This window comes from Dendronephthya gigantea, unplaced genomic scaffold (assembly GCF_004324835.1).
Source record: "Dendronephthya gigantea isolate DGI-Jeju-01 unplaced genomic scaffold, DenGig_1.0 000157F, whole genome shotgun sequence".
In the NCBI taxonomy this organism is placed as follows: domain Eukaryota; kingdom Metazoa; phylum Cnidaria; class Anthozoa; order Malacalcyonacea; family Nephtheidae; genus Dendronephthya; species Dendronephthya gigantea.
In genome coordinates, this window is record NW_021163167.1 from 378,426 (window position 1) to 400,410 (window position 21,985).

The 21,985-nt window shown below is 33.3% G+C and overlaps 1 protein-coding gene and 8 long non-coding RNA genes across 9 annotated transcripts; all 9 read left to right on the forward strand.

Moving 5' to 3' along the window:
- Positions 1-296: 296 nt before the first annotated feature.
- Positions 297-1,053, forward strand: LOC114537463. The gene is made up of 3 exons (XR_003688591.1): positions 297-326; positions 507-623; positions 1,017-1,053. It is a non-coding gene; the product is annotated as an uncharacterized LOC114537463 (long non-coding RNA).
- A 2,671-nt stretch (positions 1,054-3,724) lies between these two features.
- On the forward strand, positions 3,725-4,473 carry LOC114537462. Its single transcript, XR_003688590.1, has 3 exons — positions 3,725-3,747; positions 3,925-4,041; positions 4,435-4,473. It is a non-coding gene; the product is annotated as an uncharacterized LOC114537462 (long non-coding RNA).
- A 1,520-nt stretch (positions 4,474-5,993) lies between these two features.
- Positions 5,994-6,720, forward strand: LOC114537467. The gene is made up of 3 exons (XR_003688594.1): positions 5,994-6,023; positions 6,200-6,316; positions 6,704-6,720. It is a non-coding gene; the product is annotated as an uncharacterized LOC114537467 (long non-coding RNA).
- Positions 6,721-8,259: 1,539 nt separating this feature from the next.
- LOC114537460 lies at positions 8,260-9,008 on the forward strand. The gene is made up of 3 exons (XR_003688588.1): positions 8,260-8,289; positions 8,460-8,576; positions 8,970-9,008. It is a non-coding gene; the product is annotated as an uncharacterized LOC114537460 (long non-coding RNA).
- Positions 9,009-9,391: 383 nt separating this feature from the next.
- Positions 9,392-10,146, forward strand: LOC114537461. Its single transcript, XR_003688589.1, has 3 exons — positions 9,392-9,421; positions 9,598-9,714; positions 10,108-10,146. It is a non-coding gene; the product is annotated as an uncharacterized LOC114537461 (long non-coding RNA).
- Positions 10,147-10,540: 394 nt separating this feature from the next.
- Positions 10,541-11,280, forward strand: LOC114537466. The gene is made up of 3 exons (XR_003688593.1): positions 10,541-10,560; positions 10,735-10,851; positions 11,242-11,280. It is a non-coding gene; the product is annotated as an uncharacterized LOC114537466 (long non-coding RNA).
- Positions 11,281-12,459: 1,179 nt separating this feature from the next.
- Positions 12,460-14,003, forward strand: LOC114537465. The gene is made up of 3 exons (XR_003688592.1): positions 12,460-12,489; positions 13,478-13,594; positions 13,984-14,003. It is a non-coding gene; the product is annotated as an uncharacterized LOC114537465 (long non-coding RNA).
- Positions 14,004-15,537: 1,534 nt separating this feature from the next.
- LOC114537458 lies at positions 15,538-16,290 on the forward strand. Its single transcript, XR_003688586.1, has 3 exons — positions 15,538-15,567; positions 15,747-15,863; positions 16,251-16,290. It is a non-coding gene; the product is annotated as an uncharacterized LOC114537458 (long non-coding RNA).
- A 1,609-nt stretch (positions 16,291-17,899) lies between these two features.
- Positions 17,900-21,511, forward strand: LOC114537452 (uncharacterized protein K02A2.6-like). Its single transcript, XM_028558496.1, has one exon. It carries the CDS (start codon positions 17,900-17,902, stop codon positions 21,509-21,511), a length of 3,612 nt encoding a protein of 1,203 aa, XP_028414297.1.
- Positions 21,512-21,985: the final 474 nt, after the last annotated feature.

Sequence of the window (21,985 nt, forward strand, 5' to 3'; positions counted from 1 at the left end):
ACTCAGAATATCGGCAAAAACAAAATTTGACATTCTTTTTTGATTTACAAATGTTCACCATTCCATATGCTCAGCTAAGCTAGTCTGCTTGTTATAATTGTATAATGAATAATATTTTCTTTTTAAAAAAGTATAGAAAAGATTTCTACAGATTATCAAAATCAAACTCAATGTAGTCCTTGCCAACGTCATCTGTAATATGTTTCTAGATATAAATGAATGTCAAACAAATCCTTGTGATGTAAATGCAAATTGCACCAACACTGATGGTTCATATAATTGTACATGTAACATGGGCTATGAGGGCAATGGTAACAACTGTACAGGTAAAGTGAACATAGAATATCGGCATAAACAAAATTTTACATTCTTTTTTGATTTACAATTGCTCACCATGCCATATACTAAGCTAAGTCTGGTTGTTAATAATTATATAATGAATAATATTTTTTTTCAAAATAAAACTCAATGTAATCTTTCAAACGTCATCTATAATATATTTCTAGAAATCAATGCATGTCAAACAAATCCTTGTGATGTAAATGCAAATTGTACCAATATCGATGGTTCATACAATTGTACTTGTCACATGGGCTATGAAGGCAATGGTTATAACTGTACAGGTAACGTAAAAATAGAATATCGGCATATTCAAAAGTATTTGTTATGTGCATTGTCAAAATTGATTTTCTTCCGGCTTTCGATCTCTCCGAAAGATGCTATTTATCTGCTGCTTCCTCGTCAGCTACCTAGCTCACACGATTAGTCTAGCTAATTTGCTTGTTTGCTCTAGTATAGTTGCTTTATATACCCTTGAGTTAGTCTTTTCCTTGCAGCATGCCTAAGTTGAAAATGGAAAGAGGATTTTAGATTCTTTTTCATTTGTAATTATACTCAGCATGTTAACAGTTATTTAATACTTTTGTTTTGGGCAAAAATATAGAGAAGATTTGTACAGTATATCAAAATCAAACTCAATTTAATCCTTGCCAACGTCATCTGTAATATGTTTCTAGATATAAATGAATGTCAAACAAATCCTTGTGATGTAAATGCAAATTGCACCAACACTGATGGTTCATATAATTGTACATGTAACATGGGCTATGAGGGCAATGGTAACAACTGTACCGGTAAAGTGAACATAGAATATCGGCATAAACAAAATTTCACATTCTTTTTTGATTTACAATTGCTCACCATGCCATATACTAAACTAAGTCTGATTGTTAATATTTATATAATGAATAATATTTTTTCAAAATAAAACTCAATGTAATCTTTCAAACGTCATCCATAATATATTTCTAGAAATCAATGCATGTGAAACAAATCCTTGTGATGTAAATGCAAATTGTACCAATATCGATGGTTCGTACAATTGTACTTGTCACATGGGCTATGAAGGCAATGGTTATAACTGTACAGGTAACGTAGAAATAGAATATCGGCATATTCAAAAGTATTTGTTATATGCATTGTCAAAATTGATTTTCTTCCGGCTTTCGATCTCTCCGAAAGGTGCTATTTATTTGCTGCTTCCTCTTCAGCTACTTAGCTCACACGATTACTCTAGCTAATTTGCTTGTTTGCTCTAGTATAAATGCTGTATATACCCTTGAGTTAGTCTTTTCCTTCCAGCATGCCTAAGTTTAGAATGGAAAGAGGATTTTAGATTCTTTTTCATTTGTAATTTTACTCAGCATGTTAACAGTTATTTAATACTTTTGTTTTGGGGAAAAGTATAGAAAAGATTTCTACAGATTATCAAAATCAAACTCAGTTTAATCCTTGCCAACGTCATCTGTAATATGTTTCTAGATATCAATGAATGTCAAACAAATCCTTGTGGTGTAAATGCAAATTGTACTAATACTGATGGTTCATATAATTGTACTTGTAACATGGGCTATGAAGGCAATGGTAATTACAACTGTACAGGTAAGGTGAACATAGAATATCGGCATAAACAAAATTTGACATTCTTTTTTGATTTACAATTGTTCACCATTCCATATGCTCAGCTAAGGTAGTCTGCTTGTTATAATTATATAATGAATAATATTTTCTTTTTGAAAAAGTATAGAAAAGATTTCTACAGATTGTCAAAATCAAACTCAATGTAGTCCTTGCCAACGTTATCTGTAATATGTTTCTAGATATAAATGAATGTCAAACAAATCCTTGTGGTGTAAATGCAAATTGTACTAATACTGATGGTTCATATAATTGTACTTGTAACATGGCTATGAGGGCAATGGTAATTACAACTGTACAGGTAAGGTGAACATAGAATATCGGCATAAACAAAAATTTGACATTCTTTTTTGATTTACAATTGTTCACCATTCCATATGCTCAGCTAAGCTAGTCTGCTTGTTATATATATTAATAATGAATAATATTTTCTTTTTGAAAAAGTATAGAAAAGATTTCTACAGATTATCAAAATCAAACTCAATGTAGTCCTTGCCAACGTCATCTGTAATATGTTTCTAGATATAAATGAATGTCAAACAAATCCTTGTGATGTAAATGCAAATTGCACCAACACTGATGGTTCATATAATTGTACATGTAACATGGGCTATGAGGGCAATGGTAACAACTGTACAGGTAAAGTGAACATAGAATATCGGCATAAACAAATTTTTTGATTAAAATTGCTCAATACCATATACTAAGCTAAGTCTGGTTGTTAATAATTATATAATGAATAATTTTTTTTTTTTCAAAATAAAACTCAATGTAATCTTTCAAACGTCATCTATATATATTTCTAGAAATCAATGCATGTCAAACAAATCCTTGTGATGTAAATGCAAATTGTACAATATCGATGGTTTCATACAATTGTACTTGTCACATGGGCTATGAAGGCAATGGTTATAACTGTACAGGTAACGTAAAAATAGAATATCGGCATAGTTCAACAAGTATTTGTTATGTGCATTGTCAAAATTGATTTTCTTCCGGCTTTCGATCTCTCCGAAAGGTGCTATTTAACCGCTGCTTCCTCGTCAGCTACCTAGCTCACACGATTACTCTAGCTAATTTGCTTGTTTGCTCTAGTATAGTTGCTTTATATACCCTTGAGTTAGTCTTTTCCTTCCAGCATGCCTAAGTTGAAAATGGAAAGAGGATTTTAGATTCTTTTTCATTTGTAATTATACTCAGCATGTTAAGAGTTATTTAATACTTTTGTTTTGGGGAAAAGTATAGAGAAGATTTGTACAGATTATCAAAATCAAACTCAATTTAATCCTTGCCAACGTTATCTGTAATATGTTTCCAGATATCAATGAATGTCAAACAAATCCTTGTGGTGTAAATGCAAATTGTACTAATACTGATGGTTCATATAATTGTACTTGTAACATGGGCTATGAGGGCAATGGTAATTACAACTGTACAGGTAAGGTGAACGTAGAATATCGGCAAAAACAAAATTTGACATTCTTTTTTGATTTACAAATGTTCACCATTCCATATGCTCAGCTAAGCTAGTCTGCTTGTTATAATTATATGAATAATATTTTCTTTTTAAAAAAGTATAGAAAAGATTTCTACAGATTATCAAAATCAAACTCAATGTAGTCCTTGCCAACGTCATCTGTAATATGTTTCTAGATATAAATGAATGTCAAACAAATCCTTGTGATGTAAATGCAAATTGCACCAACACTGATGGTTCATATAATTGTACATGTAACATGGGCTATGAGGGCAATGGTAACAACTGTACAGGTAAAGTGAACATAGAATATCGGCATAAACAAAATTTTACATTCTTTTTTGATTTACAATTGCTCCACCATGCCATATACTAAGCTAAGTCTGGTTGTTAATAATTATAAATGAATATTTTTTTTTTAAATAAAACTCAATGTAATCTTTCAAACGTCATCTATAATATATTTCTAGAAATCAATGCATGTCAAACAAATCCTTGTGATGTAAATGCAAATTGTACCAATATCGATGGTTCATACAATTGTACTTGTCACATGGGCTATGAAGGCAATGGTTATAACTGTACAGGTAACGTAAAAATAGAATATCGGCATATTCAAAAGTATTTGTTATGTGCATTGTCAAAATTGATTTTCTTCCGGCTTTCGATCTCTCCGAAAGGTGCTATTTATCCGCTGCTTCCTCGTCAGCTACCTAGCTCACACGATTACTCTAGCTAATTTGCTTGTTTGCTCTAGTATAGTTGCTTTATATACCCTTGAGTTAGTCTTTTCCTTCCAGCATGCCTAAGTTGAAAATGGAAAGAGGATTTTAGATTCTTTTTCATTTGTAATTATACTCAGCATGTTAAGAGTTATTTAATACTTTTGTTTTGGGGAAAAGTATAGAGAAGATTTGTACAGATTATCAAAATCAAACTCAATTTAATCCTTGCCAACGTTATCTGTAATATGTTTCCAGATATCAATGAATGTCAAACAAATCCTTGTGGTGTAAATGCAAATTGTACTAATACTGATGGTTCATATAATTGTACTTGTAACATGGGCTATGAGGGCAATGGTAATTACAACTGTACAGGTAAGGTGAACGTAGAATATCGGCAAAAACAAAATTTGACATTCTTTTTTGATTTACAAATGTTCACCATTCCATATGCTCAGCTAAGCTAGTCTGCTTGTTAAATTATATAATGAATAATATTTTCTTTTTAAAAAAGTATAGAAAAGATTTCTACAGATTATCAAAATCAAACTCAATGTAGTCCTTGCCAACGTCATCTGTAATATGTTTCTAGATATAAATGAATGTCAAACAAATCCTTGTGAAATGCAAATTGCACCAACACTGATGGTTCATATAATTGTACATGTAACATGGGCTATGAGGGCAATGGTAACAACTGTACAGGTAAAGTGAACATAGAATATCGGCATAAACAAAATTTTACATTCTTTTTTGATTTACAATTGCTCACCATGCCATATACTAAGCTAAGTCTGGTTGTTAATAATTATATAATGAATAATATTTTTTTTTCAAAATAAAACTCAATGTAATCTTTCAAACGTCATCTATAATATATTTCTAGAAATCAATGCATGTCAAACAAATCCTTGTGATGTAAATGCAAATGTACCAATATCGATGGTTCATACAATTGTACTTGTCACATGGGCTATGAAAGCAATGGTTATAACTGTACAGGTAACGTAAAAATAGAATATCGGCATATTCAAAAGTATTTGTTATGTGCATTGTCAAAATTGATTTTCTTCCGGCTTTCGATCTCTCCGAAAGGTGCTATTTATCCGCTGCTTCCTCGTCAGCTACCTAGCTCACACGATTAGTCTAGCTAATTTGCTTGTTTGCTCTAGTATAGTTGCTTTATATACCCTTGAATTAGTCTTTTCCTTCCAGCATGCCTAAGTTGAAAATGGAAAGAGGATTTTAGATTCTTTTTCATTTGTAATTATACTCAGCATGTTAAGAGTTATTTAATACTTTTGTTTTGGGGAAAAGTATAGAGAAGATTTGTACAGATTATCAAATCAAACTCAATTTAATCCTTGCCAACGTTATCTGTAATATGTTTCCAGATATCAATGAATGTCAAACAAATCCTTGTGGTGTAAATGCAAATTGTACTAATACTGATGGTTCATATAATTGTACTTGTAAATGGGCTATGAGGGCAATGGTAATACAACTGTACAGGTAAGGTGAACTCAGAATATCGGCAAAAACAAATTTGACATTCTTTTTGATTTACAAATGTTCACCATTCCATATGCTCAGCTAAGCTAGTCTGCTTGTTATAATTGTATAATGAATAATATTTTCTTTTTAAAAAAGTATAGAAAAGATTTCTACAGATTATCAAAATCAAACTCAATGTAGTCCTTGCCAACGTCATCTGTAATATGTTTCTAGATATAAATGAATGTCAAACAAATCCTTGTGAGTAAATGCAAATTGCACCAACACTGATGGTTCATATAATTGTACATGTAACATGGGCTATGAGGGCAATGGTAACAACTGTACAGGTAAAGTGAACATAGAATATCGGCATAAACAAAATTTTACATTCTTTTTTGATTTACAATTGCTCACCATGCCATATACTAAGCTAAGTCTGGTTTAATAATTATATAATGAATAATATTTTTTTTCAAAATAAAACTCAATGTAATCTTCAAACGTCATCTATAATAATTTCTAGAAATCAATGCATGTCAAACAAATCCTTGTGATGTAAATGCAAATTGTACCAATATCGATGGTTCATACAATTGTACTTGTCACATGGGCTATGAAGGCAATGGTTATAACTGTACAGGTAACGTAAAAATAGAATATCGGCATATTCAAAAGTATTTGTTATGTGCATTGTCAAAATTGATTTTCTTCCGGCTTTCGATCTCTCCGAAAGATGCTATTATCTGCTGCTTCCTCGTCAGCTACCTAGCTCACACGATTAGTCTAGCTAATTTGCTTGTTTGCTCTAGTATAGTTGCTTTATATACCCTTGAGTTAGTCTTTTCCTTGCAGCATGCCTAAGTTGAAAATGGAAAGAGGATTTTAGATTCTTTTTCATTTGTAATAACTCAGCATGTTAACAGTTATTTAATACTTTTGTTGGGCAAAAAATAGAGAAGATTTGTACAGTATATCAAAATCAAACTCAATTTAATCGTTGCCAACGTCATCTGTAATATGTTTCTAGATATAAATGAATGTCAACAATCCTGTGATGTAAATGCAAATTGCACCAACCACGATGGTTCAATAATTGTACATGTAACATGGGCTATGAGGGCAATGGTAACAACTGTACCGGTAAAGTGAACATAGAATATCGGCATAAACAAAATTTCACATTCTTTTTTGATTTACAATTGCTCACCATGCCATATACTAAACTAAGTCTGATTGTTAATATTTATATAATGAATAATATTTTTTCAAAATAAAACTCAATGTAATCTTTCAAACGTCATCCATAATATATTTCTAGAAATCAATGCATGTGAAACAAATCCTTGTGATGTAAATGCAAATTGTACCAATATCGATGGTTCGTACAATTGTACTTGTCACATGGGCTATGAAGGCAATGGTTATAACTGTACAGGTAACGTAAAAATAGAATATCGGCATATTCAAAAGTATTTGTTATGTGCATTGTCAAAATTGATTTTCTTCCGGCTTTCGATCTCTCCGAAAGGTGCTATTTATTTGCTGCTTCCTCTTCAGCTACTTAGCTCACACGATTACTCTAGCTAATTGCTTGTTTGCTCTAGTATAAATGCTGTATACCCTTGAGTTAGTCTTTTCCTCCAGCATGCCTAAGTTAGAATGGAAAGAGGATTTTAGATTCTTTTCATTTGTAATTTTACTCAGCATGTTAACAGTTATTTAATACTTTTGTTTTGGGGAAAAGTATAGAAAAGATTTCTACCGATTTTCAAAATCAAACTCAATTTAATCCTTGCCAACGTCATCTGTAATATGTTTCTAGATATCAATGAATGTCAAACAAATCCTTGTGGTGTAAATGCAAATTGTACTAATACTGATGGTTCATAATAATTGTACTGTAACATGGGCTATGAAGGCAATGGTAATTACAACTGTACAGGTAAGGTGAACATAGAATATCGGCATAAACAAAATTGACATTCTTTTTTGATTTACAATTGTTCACCATTCCATATGCTCAGCTAAGGTAGTCTGCTTGTTATAATTATATAATGAATAATATTTTCTTTTGAAAAAGTATAGAAAAGATTTCTACAGATTGTCAAAATCAAACTCAATGTAGTCCTTGCCAACGTTATCTGTAATATGTTTCTAGATATAAATGAATGTCAAACAAATCCTTGTGGTGTAAATGCAAATTGTACTAATACTGATGGTTCATATAATTGTACTTGTAACATTGGCTATGAGGGCAATGGTAATTACAACTGTACAGGTAAGGTGAACATAGAATATCGGCATAAACAAAATTTGACATTCTTTTTTGATTTACAATTGTTCACCATTCCATATGCTCAGCTAAGCTAGTCTGCTTGTTATAATTATATAATGAATAATATTTTCTTTTTGAAAAAGTATAGAAAAGATTTCTACAGATTATCAAAATCAAACTCAATGTAGTCCTTGCCAACGTTATCTGTAATATGTTTCTAGATATAAATGAATGTCAAACAAATCCTTGTGATGTAAATGCAAATTGCACCAACACTGATGGTTCATATAATTGTACATGTAACATGGGCTATGAGGGCAATGGTAACAACTGTACAGGTAAAGTGAACATAGAATATCGGCATAAACAAATTTTTTGATTAAAATTGCTCAATATGCCATATACTAAGCTAAGTCTGGTTGTTAATAATTATATAATGAATAATTTTTTTTTTTTCAAAATAAAACTCAATGTAATCTTTCAAACGTCATCTATAATATATTTCTAGAAATCAATGCATGTCAAACAAATCCTTGTGATGTAAATGCAAATTGTACCAATATCGATGGTTCATACAATTGTACTTGTCACATGGGCTATGAAGGCAATGGTTATAACTGTACAGGTAACGTAAAAATAGAATATCGGCATATTCAAAAGTATTTGTTATGTGCATTGTCAAAATTGATTTTCTTCCGGCTTTCGATCTCTCCGAAAGGTGCTATTTAACCGCTGCTTCCTCGTCAGCTACCTAGCTCACACGATTACTCTAGCTAATTTGCTTGTTTGCTCTAGTATAGTTGCTTTATATACCCTTGAGTTAGTCTTTTCCTTCCAGCATGCCTAAGTTGAAAATGGAAAGAGGATTTTAGATTCTTTTTCATTTGTAATTATACTCAGCATGTTAAGAGTTATTTAATACTTTTGTTTTGGGGAAAAGTATAGAGAAGATTTGTACAGATTATCAAAATCAAACTCAATTTAATCCTTGCCAACGTTATCTGTAATATGTTTCCAGATATCAATGAATGTCAAACAAATCCTTGTGGTGTAAATGCAAATTGTACTAATACTGATGGTTCATATAATTGTACTTGTAACATGGGCTATGAGGGCAATGGTAATTACAACTGTACAGGTAAGGTGAACGTAGAATATCGGCAAAAACAAAATTTGACATTCTTTTTTGATTTACAAATGTTCACCATTCCATATGCTCAGCTAAGCTAGTCTGCTTGTTATAATTAATATGAATAATATTTTCTTTTTAAAAAGTATAGAAAAGATTTCTACAGATTATCAAAATCAAACTCAATGTAGTCCTTGCCAACGTCATCTGTAATATGTTTCTAGATATAAATGAATGTCAAACAAATCCTTGTGATGTAAATGCAAATTGCACCAACACTGATGGTTCATATAATTGTACATGTAACATGGGCTATGAGGGCAATGGTAACAACTGTACAGGTAAAGTGAACATAGAATATCGGCATAAACAAAATTTTACATTCTTTTTTGATTTACAATTGCTCACCATGCCATATACTAAGCTAAGTCTGGTTGTTAATAATTATATAATGAATAATTTTTTTTTAAATAAAACTCAATGTAATCTTTCAAACGTCATCTATAATATATTCTAGAAATCAATGCATGTCAAACAAATCCTTGTGATGTAAATGCAAATTGTACCAATATCGATGGTTCATACAATTGTACTTGTCACATGGGCTATGAAGGCAATGGTTATAACTGTACAGGTAACGTAAAAATAGAATATCGGCATATTCAAAAGTATTTGTTATGTGCATTGTCAAAATTGATTTTCTTCCGGCTTTCGATCTCTCCGAAAGATGCTATTTATCTGCTGCTTCCTCGTCAGCTACCTAGCTCACACGATTAGTCTAGCTAATTTGCTTGTTTGCTCTAGTATAGTTGCTTTATATACCCTTGAGTTAGTCTTTTCCTTGCAGCATGCCTAAGTTGAAAATGGAAAGAGGATTTTAGATTCTTTTTCATTTGTAATTATACTCAGCATGTTAAGAGTTATTTAATACTTTTGTTTTGGGGAAAAGTATAGAGAAGATTTGTACAGATTATCAAAATCAAACTCAATTTAATCCTTGCCAACGTTATCTGTAATATGTTTCCAGATATCAATGAATGTCAAACAAATCCTTGTGGTGTAAATGCAAATTGTACTAATACTGATGGTTCATATAATTGTACTTGTAACATGGGCTATGAGGGCAATGGTAATTACAACTGTACAGGTAAGGTGAACGTAGAATATCGGCAAAAACAAAATTTGACATTCTTTTTTGATTTACAATGTTCACCATTCCATATGCTCAGCTAAGCTAGTCTGCTTGTTATAATATATAATGAATAATATTTTCTTTTTAAAAAAGTATAGAAAAGATTTCTACAGATTATCAAAATCAAACTCAATGTAGTCCTTGCCAACGTCATCTGTAATATGTTTCTAGATATAAATGAATGTCAAACAAATCCTTGTGATGTAAATGCAAATTGCACCAACACTGATGGTTCATATAATTGTACATGTAACATGGGCTATGAGGGCAATGGTAACAACTGTACAGGTAAAGTGAACATAGAATATCGGCATAAACAAAATTTACATTCTTTTTGATTAAAATTGCTCACCATGCCATATACTAAGCTAAGTCTGGTTGTTAATAATTATTAATGAATAATTTTTTTTTCAAAATAAAACTAAATGTAATCTTTCAAACGTCATCTATAATATATTCTAGAAATCAATGCATGTCAAACAAATCCTTGTGATGTAAATGCAAATTGTACCAATATCGATGGTTCGTACAATTGTACTTGTCACATGGGCTATGAAGGCAATGGTTATAACTGTACAGGTAACGTAAAAATAGAATATCGGCATATTCAAAAGTATTTGTTATGTGCATTGTCAAAATTGATTTTCTTCCGGCTTTCGATCTCTTAGAAAGGTGCTATTTATCCGCTGCTTCCTCGTCAGCTACCTAGCTCACACGATTACTCTAGCTAATTTGCTTGTTTGCTCTAGTATAGTTGCTTATATACCCTTGAGTTAGTCTTTCCATCCAGCATGCCTAAGTTGAAAATGGAAAGAGGATTTTAGATTCTTTTTCATTTGTAATTATACTCAGCATTTTAAGAGTTATTTAATACTTTGTTTTGGGGAAAAGTATAGAAAAGATTTTTACAGATTATCAAAATCAAACTCAAATTAATCCTTGCCAACGTTATCTGTAATATGTTTCTAGATATAAATGAATGTGAAACAAATCCTTGTGATGTAAATGCAAATTGCACCAACACTGATGGTTCATATAATTGTACATGTAACATGGGCTATGAGGGCAATGGTAACAACTGTACAGGTAAAGTGAACATAGAATATCGGCATAAACAAAATTTTACATTCTTTTTTGATTTACAATTGCTCACCATGCCATATACTAAGCTAAGTCTGGTTGTTAATAATTATATAATGAAATATTTTTTTTTAAATAAAACTCAATGTAATCTTTCAAACGTCATCTATAATATATTTCTAGAAATCAATGCATGTCAAACAATCCTTGTGATGTAAATGCAAATTGTACCAATATCGATGGTTCATACAATTGTACTTGTCACATGGGCTATGAAGGCAATGGTTATAACTGTACAGGTAACGTAAAAATAGAATATCGGCATATTCAAAAGTATTTGTTATGTGCATTGTCAAAATTGATTTTCTTCCGGCTTCGATCTCTCCGAAAGGTGCTATTTATCCGCTGCTTCCTCGTCAGCTACCTAGCTCACACGATTAGTCTAGCTAATTTGCTTGTTTGCTCTAGTATAGTTGCTTTATACCCTTGAATTAGTCTTTTCCTTCCAGCATGCCTAAGTTGAAAATGGAAAGAGGATTTTAGATTCTTTTTCATTTGTAATTATACTCAGCATGTTAAGAGTTATTTAATACTTTTGTTTTGGGGAAAAGTATAGAGAAGATTTGTACAGATTATCAAAATGAAACTCAATTTAATCCTTGCCACGTTATCTGTAATATGTTTCCAGATATCAATGAATGTCAAACAAATCCTTGTGGTGTAAATGCAAATTGTACTAATACTGATGGTTCATATAATTGTACTTGTAACATGGGCTATGAGGGCAATGGTAATTACAACTGTACAGGTAAGGTGAACGTAGAATATCGGCAAAAACAAAATTTGACATTCTTTTTTGATTTACAAATGTTCACCATTCCATATGCTCAGCTAAGGTAGTCTGCTTGTATAAATAAAGAATAATATTTTCTTTTTAAAAAAGTAAAGAAAAGATTTCTACAGATTATCAAAATCAAACTCAATGTAGTCCTTGCCAACGTTATCTGTAATATGTTTCTAGATATAATGAATGTCAAACAAATCCTTGTGATATAAATGCAAATTGCACCAACACTGATGGTTCATATAATTGTACATGTAACATGGGCTATGAGGGCAATGGTAACAACTGTACAGGTAAAGTGAACATAGAATATCGGCATAAACAAAATTTTACATTCTTTTTTGATTAAAATTGCTCACCATGCCATATACTAAGCTAAGTCTAGTTGTTAATAATTATTTAATGAATAATTTTTTTTTTTTCAAAATAAAACTAAATGTAATCTTTCAAACGTCATCTATAATATATTTCTAGAAATCAATGCATGTCAAACAAATCCTTGTGATGTAAATGCAAATTGTACCAATATCGATGGTTCGTACAATTGTACTTGTCACATGGGCTATGAAGGCAATGGTTATAACTGTACAGGTAACGTAAAAATAGAATATCGGCATATTCAAAAGTATTTGTTATGTGCATTGTCAAAATTGATTTTCTTCCGGCTTTCGATCTCTTAGAAAGGTGCTATTTATCCGCTGCTTCCTCGTCAGCTACCTAGCTCACACGATTACTCTAGCTAATTTGCTTGTTTGCTCTAGTATAGTTGCTTTATATACCCTTGAGTTAGTCTTTTCCATCCAGCATGCCTAAGTTGAAAATGGAAAGAGGATTTTAGATTCTTTTTCATTTGTAATTATACTCAGCATGTTAAGAGTTATTTAATACTTTTGTTTTGGGGAAAAGTATAGAAAAGATTTTTACAGATTATCAAAATCAAACTCAATTTAATCCTTGCCAACGTTATCTGTAATATGTTTCTAGATATAAATGAATGTGAAACAAATCCTTGTGATGTAAATGCAAATTGCACCAACACTGATGGTTCATATAATTGTACTTGTAACATGGGCTATGAGGGCAATGGTAACAACTGTACCGGTAAAGTGAACATAGAATATCGGCATAAACAAAATTTCACATTCTTTTTTGATTTACAATTGCTCACCATGCCATATACTAAGCTAAGTCTGGTTGTTAATAATTATATAATGAATAATATTTTTTTTTTAAATAAAACTCAATGTAATCTTTCAAACGTCATCTATAATATATTTCTAGAAATCAATGCATGTCAAACAAATCCTTGTGATGTAAATGCAAATTGTACCAATATCGATGGTTCATACAATTGTACTTGTCACATGGGCTATGAAGGCAATGGTTATAACTGTACAGGTAACGTAAAAATAGAATATCGGCATATTCAAAAGTATTTGTTATGTGCATTGTCAAAATTGATTTTCTTCCGGCTTTCGATCTCTCCGAAAGGTGCTATTTAACCGCTGCTTCCTCGTCAGCTACCTAGCTCACACGATTAGTCTAGCTAATTTGCTTGTTTGCTCTAGTATAGTTGCTTTATATACCCTTGAGTTAGTCTTTTCCTTCCAGCATGCCTAAGTTGAAAATGGAAAGGGATTTTAGATTCTTTTCATTTGTAATTATACTCAGCATGTTAAGAGTTATTTAATACTTTGTTTTGGGGAAAAGTATAGAGAAGATTTGTACAGATTATCAAAATCAAACTCAATTTAATCCTTGCCAATGTTATCTGTAATATGTTCCAGATATCAATGAATGTCAAACAATCCTTGTGGTGTAAATGCAAATTGTACTAATACTGATGGTTCATATAATTGTACTTGTAACATGGGCTATGAGGGCAATGGTAATTACAACTGTACAGGTAAGGTGAACGTAGAATATCGGCAAAAACAAAATTTGACATTCTTTTTGATTTACAAATGTTCACCATTCCATATGCTCAGCTAAGCTAGTCTGCTTGTTATAATTATATAATGAATATTTTCTTTTTAAAAAGTATAGAAAAGATTTCTACAGATTATCAAAATCAAACTCAATGTAGTCCTTGCCAACGTCATCTGTAATATGTTTCTAGATATAAATGAATGTCAAACAAATCCTTGTGATGTAAATGCAAATTGCACCAACACTGATGGTTCATATAATTGTACATGTAACATGGGCTATGAGGGCAATGGTAACAACTGTACAGGTAAAGTGAACATAGAATATCGGCATAAACAAAATTTTACATTCTTTTTTGATTTACAATTGCTCACCATGCCATATACTAAGCTAAGTCTGGTTGTTAATAATTATATAATGAATAATATTTTTTTTTTAAAAAAACTCAATGTAATCTTTCAAACGTCATCTAAATATTTCTAGAAATCAATGCATGTCAAACAAATCCTTGTGATGTAAATGCAAATGTACCAATATCGATGGTTCATACAATTGTACTTGTCACATGGGCTATGAAGGCAATGGTTATAACTGTACAGGTAACGTAAAATAGAATATCGGCATATTCAAAAGTATTTGTTATGTGCATTGTCAAAATTGATTTTCTTCCGGCTTTCGATCCTCCGAAAGATGCTATTATCTGCTGCTTCCTCGTCAGCTACCTAGCTCACACGATTAGTCTAGCTAATTTGCTTGTTTGCTCTAGTATAGTTGCTTTATATACCCTTGAGTTAGTCTTTTCCTTGCAGCATGCCTAAGTTGAAAATGGAAAGAGGATTTTAGATTCTTTTTCATTTGTAATTATACTCAGCATGTTAAGAGTTATTTAATACTTTTGTTTTGGGGAAAAGTATAGAGAAGATTTGTACAGATTATCAAAATCAAACTCAATTTAATCCTTGCCAACGTTATCTGTAATATGTTCCAGATATCAATGAATGTCAAACAAATCCTTGTGGTGTAAATGCAAATTGTACTAATACTGATGGTTCATATAATTGTACTTGTAACATGGGCTATGAGGGCAATGGTAATTACAACTGTACAGGTAAGGTGAACGTAGAATATCGGCAAAAACAAAATTTGACATTCTTTTTTGATTTACAAATGTTCACCATTCCATATGCTCAGCTAAGCTAGTCTGCTTGTTATAATTATATAATGAATAATTTTTCTTTTTAAAAAAGTATAGAAAAGATTTCTACAGATTATCAAAATCAAACTCAATGTAGTCCTTGCCAACGTCATCTGTAATATGTTTCTAGATATAAATGAATGTCAAACAAATCCTTGTGATGTAAATGCAAATTGCACCAACACTGATGGTTCATATAATTGTACATGTAACATGGGCTATGAGGGCAATGGTAACAACTGTACAGGTAAAGTGAACATAGAATACGGCATAAACAAAATTTACATTCTTTTTTGATTTACAATTGCTCACCATGCCATATACTAAGCTAAGTCTGGTTGTTAATAATATATAATGAATAATATTTTTTTTTCAAAAATAAAACTCAATGTAATCTTTCAAACGTCATCTATAATATATTTCTAGAAATCAATGCATGTCAAACAAATCCTTGTGATGTAAATGCAAATTGTACCAATATCGATGGTTCGTACAATTGTACTTGTCACATGGGCTATGAAGGCAATGGTTATAACTGTACAGGTAACGTAAAAATAGAATATCGGCATATTCAAAAGTATTGTTATGTGCATTGTCAAAATTGATTTCTTCCGGCTTCGATCTCTTAGAAAGGTGCTATTTATCCGCTGCTTCCTCGTCAGCTACCTAGCTCACACGATTACTCTAGCTAATTTGCTTGTTGCTCTAGTATAGTTGCTTTATATACCCTTGAGTTAGTCTTTTCCTTCCAGCATGCCTAAGTTTAAAATGGAAAAGGATTTTAGATTCTTTTCATTTGTAATTATACTCAGCATGTTAAGAGTTATTTAATACTTTTGTTTTGGGGAAAAGTATAGAGAAGATTTGTACAGATTATCAAAATCAAACTCAATTTAATCCTTGCCAACGTTATCTGTAATATGTTTCCAGATATCAATGAATGTCAAACAAATCCTTGTGGTGTAAATGCAAATTGTACTAATACTGATGGTTCATATAATGTACTTGTAACATGGGCTATGAGGGCAATGGTAATTACAACTGTACAGGTAAGGTGAACGTAGAATATCGGCAAAAACAAAATTTGACATTCTTTTTTGATTTACAAATGTTCACCATTCCATATGCTCAGCTAAGGTAGTCTGCTTGTTATAATTATATAATGAATAATATTTTCTTTTTAAAAAAGTATAGAAAAGATTTCTACAGATTATCAAAATCAAACTCAATGTAGTCCTTGCCAACGTCATCTGTAATATGTTTCTAGATATAAATGAATGTCAAACAAATCCTTGTGATATAAATGCAAATTGCACCAACACTGATGGTTCATATAATTGTACATGTAACATGGGCTATGAGGGCAATGGTAACAACTGTACAGGTAAAGTGAACATAGAATATCGGCATAAACAAAATTTACATTCTTTTTTGATTTACAATTGCTCACCATGCCATATACTAAGCTAAGTCTGGTTGTTAATAATTATATAATGAATAATATATTTTTTTTTAAATAAGACTCAATGTAATCTTTCAAACGTCATCTATAATATATTTCTAGAAATCAATGCATGTCAAACAAATCCTTGTGATGTAAATGCAAATTGTACCAATATCGATGGTTCTTACAATTGTACTTGTCACATGGGCTATGAAGGCAATGGATAACTGTACAGGTAACGTAAAATAGAATATCGGCATATTCAAAAGTATTTGTTATGTGCATTGTCAAAATTGATTTTCTTCCGGCTTTCGATCTCTCCGAAAGGTGCTATTTATCCGCTGCTTCCTCGTCAGCTACCTAGCTCACACGATTACTCTAGCTAATTTGCTTGTTTGCTCTAGTATAGTTGCTTTATATACCCTTGAGTTAGTCTTTTCCTTCCAGCATGCCTAAGTTGAAAATGGAAAGAGGATTTTAGATTCTTTTTCATTTGTAATTATATTCAGCTTGTTAAGAGTTATTTAATACTTTTGTTTTGGGAAAAGTATAGAGAAGATTTGTACAGATTATCAAAATCAAACTCAATTTAATCCTTGCCAACGTTATATGTAATATATTTCTAGATATCAATGAATGTCAAACAAATCCTTGTGGTGTAAATGCAAATTGTACTAATACTGATGGTTCATATAATTGTACTTGTAACATGGGCTATAAGGGCAATGGTAATTACAACTGTACAGGTAAGGTGAACATAAAATATCGGCATAAACAAAATTTGACATTCTTTTTTGATTTACAATTGTTCACCATTCCATATGCTCAGCTAAGGTAGTCTGCTTGTTATAATTATATAATGAATAATATTTTCTTTTTGAAAAAGTATAGAAAAGATTTCTACAGATTATCAAAATCAAACTCAATGTAGTCCTTGCCAACGTTATCTGTAATGTGTTTATAGATATTGTAATGATTGACGTTATTAGGCGGGAGCATGGGGACGAGAGATATACGAGGAAAGGAGCGTGTTAAAGTTTGGGGGACGTTTTGTAGTTTAAAATATAAAGTATAAAATATGAAATCAGAGTGTGTTTAATTATTACATTGGCGACGAGGACAAAATTTTTTTACAATGAATGGCTTACAGCCAATGCCTTTGTTCGAACCGAAGGCTGATCCAACGAATACAAGCGCTCGATGGACACAATGGATTCAACGTTTTAAAACATATTTAGTCGCTACGAATGTGAAGGATACTGCACGTCAAAGAGCACTTCTGCTGTACCAAGCTGGGCCTGAAGTTCACGAAATATTTAAAATACTGCCAGACACAGGAGACGAGAAAGATTACGAAGCAGCTGTCAACGCCCTCACTGCATATTTCGAACCGGAGAAAAGTCGTATTTACCGAACATATATGTTTAGACAAGCAGCGCAACAAGATAATGAAACAATAGATGAATTTCACACACGCTTGAGAAGATTAGCAAAGCATTGTGAGTTCACTGATGTTGAATTTGAGATAAAAATGCAAATTGTGTGCAATGGGACATCTTCAAGACTGCGTAAGAAAGCGTTGAAAGAAAGCAATTATTCACTGAAAGATATGTTGATCGATGGTCGCAAATCTGAAACCAGTATAGCCCAAGCCAGTGGGATGGAAGAAAAATTTAAAGATGTACAACTTAATCAAGTGGAGAGAAGACCAGCTGAATCTATGTGTTATAATTGTGGATTTGCTTACCCTCATGGGGATCGCCCGTGTCCAGCTGCCAATTCAACTTGTAATGCGTGTGGTATACTTGGTCATTTTTCGAGAGTGTGTCGAAAGAAACAATCGCGTCGTTTTCCCAAGTCACAACTTCCAAAAGAATCGCCCCGACGAAGAGAACAATCAAAAGAACAATTGAAATCAGAATCCAAACAAAAAAATCATGCACGGGCAGTCAACAAACATCTCGATTCCTCGACGGAGACCAGTTCAGAAGACGATTATGTGTACGCAGTGAAGAACAAAACCAAAGACCACCCAAAGACGAAAACAAACATACGGATAAATTCAACTAACATTAATTTCATTGTTGATACAGGAGCCACAGTTGATGTCATCGATTCCCAAACGTACGATCGCCTCAAATCCAGCGTAAAATTGTGCAAGAGTGCCACACAGATATTTGCTTATGGCTCGGATAAACCACTACCTCTTAAAGGTCAATTTCAGGCAACCTTGGAGTCGAACAAACGTTATACTGTCTCGGTTATTCATGTTGTCGAAGGTGGCTCTGGAAATCTACTTAGTGCCAAAACCGCTCAAGATTTGGCATTAATTCAATTGGTAAACAAAGTCACTGAACTTGAGACGCCACTGAAACCGGAAGTTTCTAAACCGGAAGTCATTTCGAAGAATATGGAAAACACCGGAAAAAGCAATAAAAGCACGGATAAAAGCCAGCCAGCGCTTGCATCAACGCCGAAATGCGCCGATAAAGATATCCAGGAAATTATTGATAAATATGCAAATGTTTTCGTTGGTGAAGGAAAATTGAACACTCAACAAGTCGGGTTGCATATTAATAAGAATATTAAACCGGTAGTTCAGCCGCAGCGCCGGATACCTTATCATATTCGCAAAGATGTATCAAAAGAGCTAGAAAAATTGATGGAGAAAGATATGATCGAAAGAGTCTGTGACCAACCTACACCCTGGATTTCGCCCGTTGTGTGCACCCCAAAGAAGGATGGCGGAACACGAATCTGTGTTGATATGAGGGCAGCCAATGAAGCGATTGAGCGGGAAAGACATATCATGCCAACCCTTTCCGACTTTCGTGCTGAGATGAATGGATCGAAATATTTCTCGAAGATCGATCTAAAACAAGCCTACCATCAGTTAGAACTGACCGAAGAAAGTCGCTACATAACCACATTTTCGACACATGAAGGCCTCTTTCGTTACAAACGACTGAACTATGGAACAAACAGTGCACCAGAAATATTCCAAAACATTTTGCAACAACACCTTAGTGACATTTGTGGAGTAAAGAATATCGCAGACGATATAATCGTTCACGGGAAAACACGAAAGCAACACGATGAAGCCTTAGAAAACTGCTTGAAACGACTAGATGAACTCAACTTAAAAGCGAAACCCGAGAAGTGTAGTTTCCTACGCAACGAGATTAACTTCTATGGTCTCATTTTTACAGCAACCGGAACAAGACCTGATCCAGCAAGAGTAGAAAATTTGGTCAAAGCCAGAGCACCAAAGAATGCCAGCGAAGTACGCAGTTTTTTGGGTCTAGCTAACACGTGCCGAGAGTATGTTCCAGAGTATGCTGAAATTACTACACCGCTGAGGAATCTCACAAGAAAAAGTGTCGCTTTCACATGGAACAATACTCACCAAAGAGCCTTTGAGAAGATCAAAAAGAAATTGACACAAGCTCCTACTATGGCTTATTTCGATACAGAGAAAAGAAGCTTGCTTATTGTTGATGCATCGCCTTTGGGAATTTGTGCAATCTTAGCACAACGAGAAAAGTCCGGAGAACTGTACCGTATTATCTCCTACGCAAGTAGAGCCCTGTCTCCAGTTGAAAGTCGATATTCTCAGACAGATATTGAAGGTTTGAGTCTAGTTTGGGGAATTAAACACTTTCGACTGTTCCTTCTAGGTAGTGAGTTCGATGTCTATACTGACCATAAAGCTCTGGAAGCAATCTTCAATAATCCGAAATCTAAGCCTCCAGCTCGTATAGAGCGCTGGATGTTACGGTTGCAACCGTACAACTTCCGTGTGATTTACAAGAAGGGAACAATTAATGAAGCTGATTATTTGAGCCGTCATCCTACCAGCACTCAAGAAAAAACCACAGTCGAAGAAAAGATTGCAGATAATTATGTAAACTATATCATTAACAACGCGCCTACAAAGTCAATGACACTCCAAGAAATCAAGGATGCCACCCTGTCAGACGCAACTTTAAGCAGAGTTGTGGAATGCTTAAAAACAGGGAAATGGGACGAGAAGGATGTAGAACTCAAATCTTATCACATGTGTGCGGAAGAACTAACAGCAACGAAAGCAGGAGACCTTCTTCTGAAGGGAAGCAGAATTGTTTTACCAAATTCATTACAAGACCGTGCAACGCAACTTGGCCATGTGGGACACCAGGGAATAGAAAAGACTAAAGCGCTATTACGAGAGAAAATTTGGTATCCTGGAATGGATAGTAAAATTAAAACCATTGAAAACTGTGCGGCTTGTCAAGCTGTTGGTCCCGGTAGTCCACCTGAACCGATGAGGATTACGCCTACAGCAACGGAGCCATGGCAAAGCTTGGCACTCGATTTTTATGGTCCTATTCCCCACTGTGGACAGTATTTACTTGTGGTAACCGACACGTATTCTAAGTTTCCTGAAGTGGAAATTGTGAAGTCAACTTCAGCGAAGGCCTGTATCCCTAAGCTAGACCGTATATTTGGAACTCACGGCATTCCAAAAACAATTAAAACTGATAATGGCCCACCTTTTAATGGGGATGACTTCAAAAGATACATGGCTGCCTTGGGAGTCGAATGGACCAGAAGCACTCCATTATGGCCCCAAGGGAATGGTAATCGGAGGAGTGATGAAGCCGCTAGGAAAAGTGATAAAGACTTCTGTGTTAGAGGGAAAGAATTGGAGACAAGAACTTCAACGATTCTTATTAAATTATCGCTCAACGCCGCATGCCACTACTAAGATACCTCCATGTGAGTTACTGTTAAACCGAAAGGTTCAAGGAAGTCTACCTAAGCTATCAACAAAGAAAATCGTTAACAAGCATTAAAGCGCTAAGGAAAACATTGAGAAGAGGAAGATCAGTAATAAGCAATATTATGATGTCAAGAATAACACCAAAACATCCACAATCAAGGAAGGTGACATTGTTATTTGCAAACAAAAACCAATTAACAAGCTATCTCCTAGATTCAATCCTGAGCGATTTACGATCGTGAAGAGGAAAGGAGCAACAGCCACAGCTAGAAACGACAGACGTACTATCACACGCAATGTGTCTCATTTCAAAGTAGTTAAACCTGCGGATGAACTACTTTGTTCAAAGTAGTGACGAAGAGAAGACCAAAAACGTGGATGATGCACGAGGTAACGGAGTCGAAGATGAGAATCATGAGATGCAGGATTTTGAAGAACACCAACCACCACCAAGAAGAT